The 2,975-nt window shown below is 38.2% G+C and overlaps 1 protein-coding gene across 1 annotated transcript; it reads right to left on the bottom strand.

The window, feature by feature from the left end:
* Positions 1–121: 121 nt before the first annotated feature.
* Positions 122–2,667, bottom strand: LOC141818849 (beta-glucosidase 31-like). Its single transcript, XM_074706274.1, has 12 exons — positions 2,608–2,667; positions 2,477–2,535; positions 2,323–2,398; positions 2,170–2,241; positions 2,010–2,097; positions 1,667–1,934; positions 1,464–1,579; positions 1,148–1,368; positions 1,018–1,040; positions 821–935; positions 623–731; positions 122–467 (listed from the first exon to the last, which is right to left on the bottom strand). The coding sequence occupies exons 3-12, from the start codon at positions 2,381–2,383 to the stop codon at positions 257–259; spliced, it is 1,284 nt and encodes a 427-aa protein (XP_074562375.1). The 5' UTR covers positions 2,384–2,398; positions 2,477–2,535; positions 2,608–2,667; the 3' UTR covers positions 122–256.
* Between the last annotated feature and the right edge of the window lie 308 nt (positions 2,668–2,975).

Raw genomic sequence — 2,975 nt, 5'->3', positions numbered from 1 at the left:
GTTTACCTCGGATGATGGCAGGCATTTGATATACACACTTGAAAATTATTTTTCAAATAGATACGATTGAATAGTTTTTCCACATAACAGAGCATTATTCCGTTGGAAGATCATGGAAGGATAGCAGAGAAAAAATTGAATATAATTTTATTCGCGTTTTGGATCATATAGAAGCAGGCCTAACGGTCCCATCAGCATAAGGCTGAAATTTTAGGCGTTCTACATTCAACTCCTTAAGTTTAAATGTATAACATTTCTACTCAACATTAACATCTCCATATCTTATCGTAAATCCACTAGGTTTGAGAAATTTGGAATACCAATCTGCAGAATATCTACGATACCTTGTTCTGTTTTCTACACTATAGTCAACTCCAATGAGACCATAGCGACTTCTGTAGCCAGTAACAACCTCAAAGCTATCCATGAAGGACCAAACAAAGTAACCCTTGACATTGGAACCATTCCTGCAGAATCATCGATGAGAATATGAAGTCAGATACCATAACTTATTTGTGGTGCTTTGTTGTTTAGTCTTTCAACAGCCAAGAAATTTAATAGTCAATCCTTTATACTTTGCATGTGCATGAACTAAAGGCCCTATAACAAACAATGGAAGCACCTTATTGGTAGAAGCATGCTTTCTATGTAATCTTTAATGTAATTTGCTCTGAGCTCATCATAGTACTCGTGTCCACAAGTTGCTGGATCTATGTTGTACTCTGGATATCCTGAAATCACAAACGATAAATGTATGAAAATCATTGCTAAGAAGAATGATACTGTATTTCGTGGTCAACTTCCTGAATTGAACAATTACCATTTTCATGTATAAAGACTGGTGGATTTCCATATTTGTTTCTCATGTAGTCGAGCAGTCTTTGCATAGCCCACGGTGTGGAAGGTATTACAGGAGGATCTTCTGAAACAAAAATCTGATGGAAGTTCCACTTCCTGTTAGATTATGTAGTTTTCCAGGAGGATATATAACTTGAGAATTAGTGCAGTTTTGGGTACCTTTGTAACCTTTGTTTGTGGAACTTCAGGAACATAGAAAAAAAACACAAGGAGAAAAGATAGAATCAGTACCTAATATCATAACCAGTTTGTGAAATAACAGTCAATCAGAGCAGTTAAAGTAACTTACATGCGAAACTGACTGACATGTCGGTGTACCAATCTCGGAAATCATCATCTGGGTTATCAGTTGCTGCTCGCAGAAAAGCCAGTGAATAGTGATTAAGTCCAATGAAATCAAAAGATCCTCTCAGCATGGCTGACTCTTCTGATTTGAAGGATGGTAAACGGGATCCTACAAGCTTTTGCATCACGGAAGGGTACCTTCCATACATCATAGGATTGACAAACCTAAGCACAAGAGAAACAATCGAGGCCTCACAATTTTTTGATGTCACCATTCAGTACAAAGAAAAAGATTCAAGTGTAGTGTTTACTTTACTCACCAGCCTACTAGGAAATCCAATGCTCTGTTAGCTGCTGCTATATCATCTGGTAATCTTGTGGCTGGCTCATACCAGATACCTAGTAAGGTGATTCCAATATAGCCCCCTTGATTTGGCTTTTGCACAAGAACAACACTCTATTTTAGATAACACCCTGAATAACATTTAGATCATTCAATTAAAAGCAAAACTAATGCTGAAACCTGATATTTCTTTCTGTATAGGGAGACTGCTGATGCATGGGAAAGCAAAAGGTTATGACCAGCTATATACGGCTCAACAGATGAATTCCCTTTGCTGCAATTGAGGCCATAGGCAGAGGCCAAGGAGGAAGAGCAATGATTTGGTGGAAATATTCCCAGATCATGGCCAAGGATGGGTTCGATGTTGGGCTCATTGACAGTGATCCAGTATTTTACTCTATCCCCAAACTCTCTAAAGCACACATCAGCATAAGCAGTGAAGTCCTCTCTGCATCACAATGGACGCTATCTTAGACACTTATTCCAGGAGATGCAAATGAAAGGGATGTAGTAGAAATTTTACACAATCTTTGGGCTCAAGAGTCCTGAATATTCATCTTCCAAAGCTTGGGGAAGGTCAAAGTGAAGAAGAGTGACATGAGGTTCAATTCCTGCGGGCCAAACATAGTTTGGTAAAATTGCGATTGAAAATTGTTAAGGCACAACCAATAATCTAATTGTACCATATTTCTTGAGCTCGTCGATCAAGTTATTATAGTATTGTACCCCTTCTGGATTAACTGACCCTCTACCATCTGCAACATGGCACCAATTAGATTCACGTAATGCTTAAACTATTTGATCAGGAAAATAAGTATTGCAAGTTGAATGCTAACTAGGAATGATTCTGCTCCAGGAGATAGAGAATCTATAGGCATCCAGGCCCATGTCATGCATCAACTTCACATCTTCCTGCCATCAAGAGAAACCAAAATTTTATATGCCTACAGTTCACACGACTGCATAATTTCCTCAAAACTCAGGATCGACCTTGTACTTGTGATACTGATCAGCTGCTACGTCTCCTGTTCTTTTGTCCTCAGTTCTCCCTGAGATTCTGAAGACATTTTAGAGTTTGCTGTTATTAAATTAGTGTTTTTTCTTGTTAAACGAAAAGTAACCTTCGTGTGCAAATGTGTCCCAGATGCAGGGTGTTCTTCCTCCCTCTGCAGCTGCCCCTTCCACCTTCATGAGATTGAGACCCAAAAGATCACACCAAGCAAACTCAAGAAATTAGTTGAACTCTCAACTTTGAGGCAAATTAAGAAGTAATGAGACTGCACCATGTAAACTTGTTACTTTTGTTAGTCTGTGAGGTAAACTGATATTGTGGAAGCCTGAAATGCAGGCATGCAAAAGAATAATAGAATATATGTAAACTTAGTGTCATGTATTCAGAACAAAAGATGAATTTTTAGGTATCGACTCCTATCAGCCTTCTCTTGCAAGATTTACTCTAGAAAACAAATTGATAATATCTGAAGATATT

The sequence above is a fragment of the Curcuma longa genome, unplaced genomic scaffold, assembly GCF_044706935.1.
Source record: "Curcuma longa cultivar G26 ecotype Majalengka, Jawa Barat unplaced genomic scaffold, ITB_CL_G26_1.1 contig_26222, whole genome shotgun sequence".
Taxonomy (NCBI): Eukaryota; Viridiplantae; Streptophyta; class Magnoliopsida; order Zingiberales; family Zingiberaceae; genus Curcuma; species Curcuma longa.
The sequence above is the reverse complement of the archived record's forward strand: the minus strand, read 5'-3'. Positions and strand labels throughout refer to the sequence as shown.

What these genes read in the sequence shown, in the direction of transcription:
- LOC141818849 (XM_074706274.1), bottom strand. Translation starts at nt 2,383, where the DNA reads ATGCATGACATGGGCCTGGATGCCTATAGATTCTCTATCTCCTGGAGC. An exon ending in CTCTTGAGCCCAAAGATTGT is followed by an intron (nt 1,935 to 2,009) that starts GTAAAATTTCTA and finishes ATTGTGATGCAG; the next exon opens with AGAGGACTTCACTGCTTATG. An exon ending in CATGTCAGTCAGTTTCGCAT is followed by an intron (nt 1,041 to 1,147) that starts GTAAGTTACTTT and finishes ATGTTCCTGAAG; the next exon opens with TTCCACAAACAAAGGTTACA.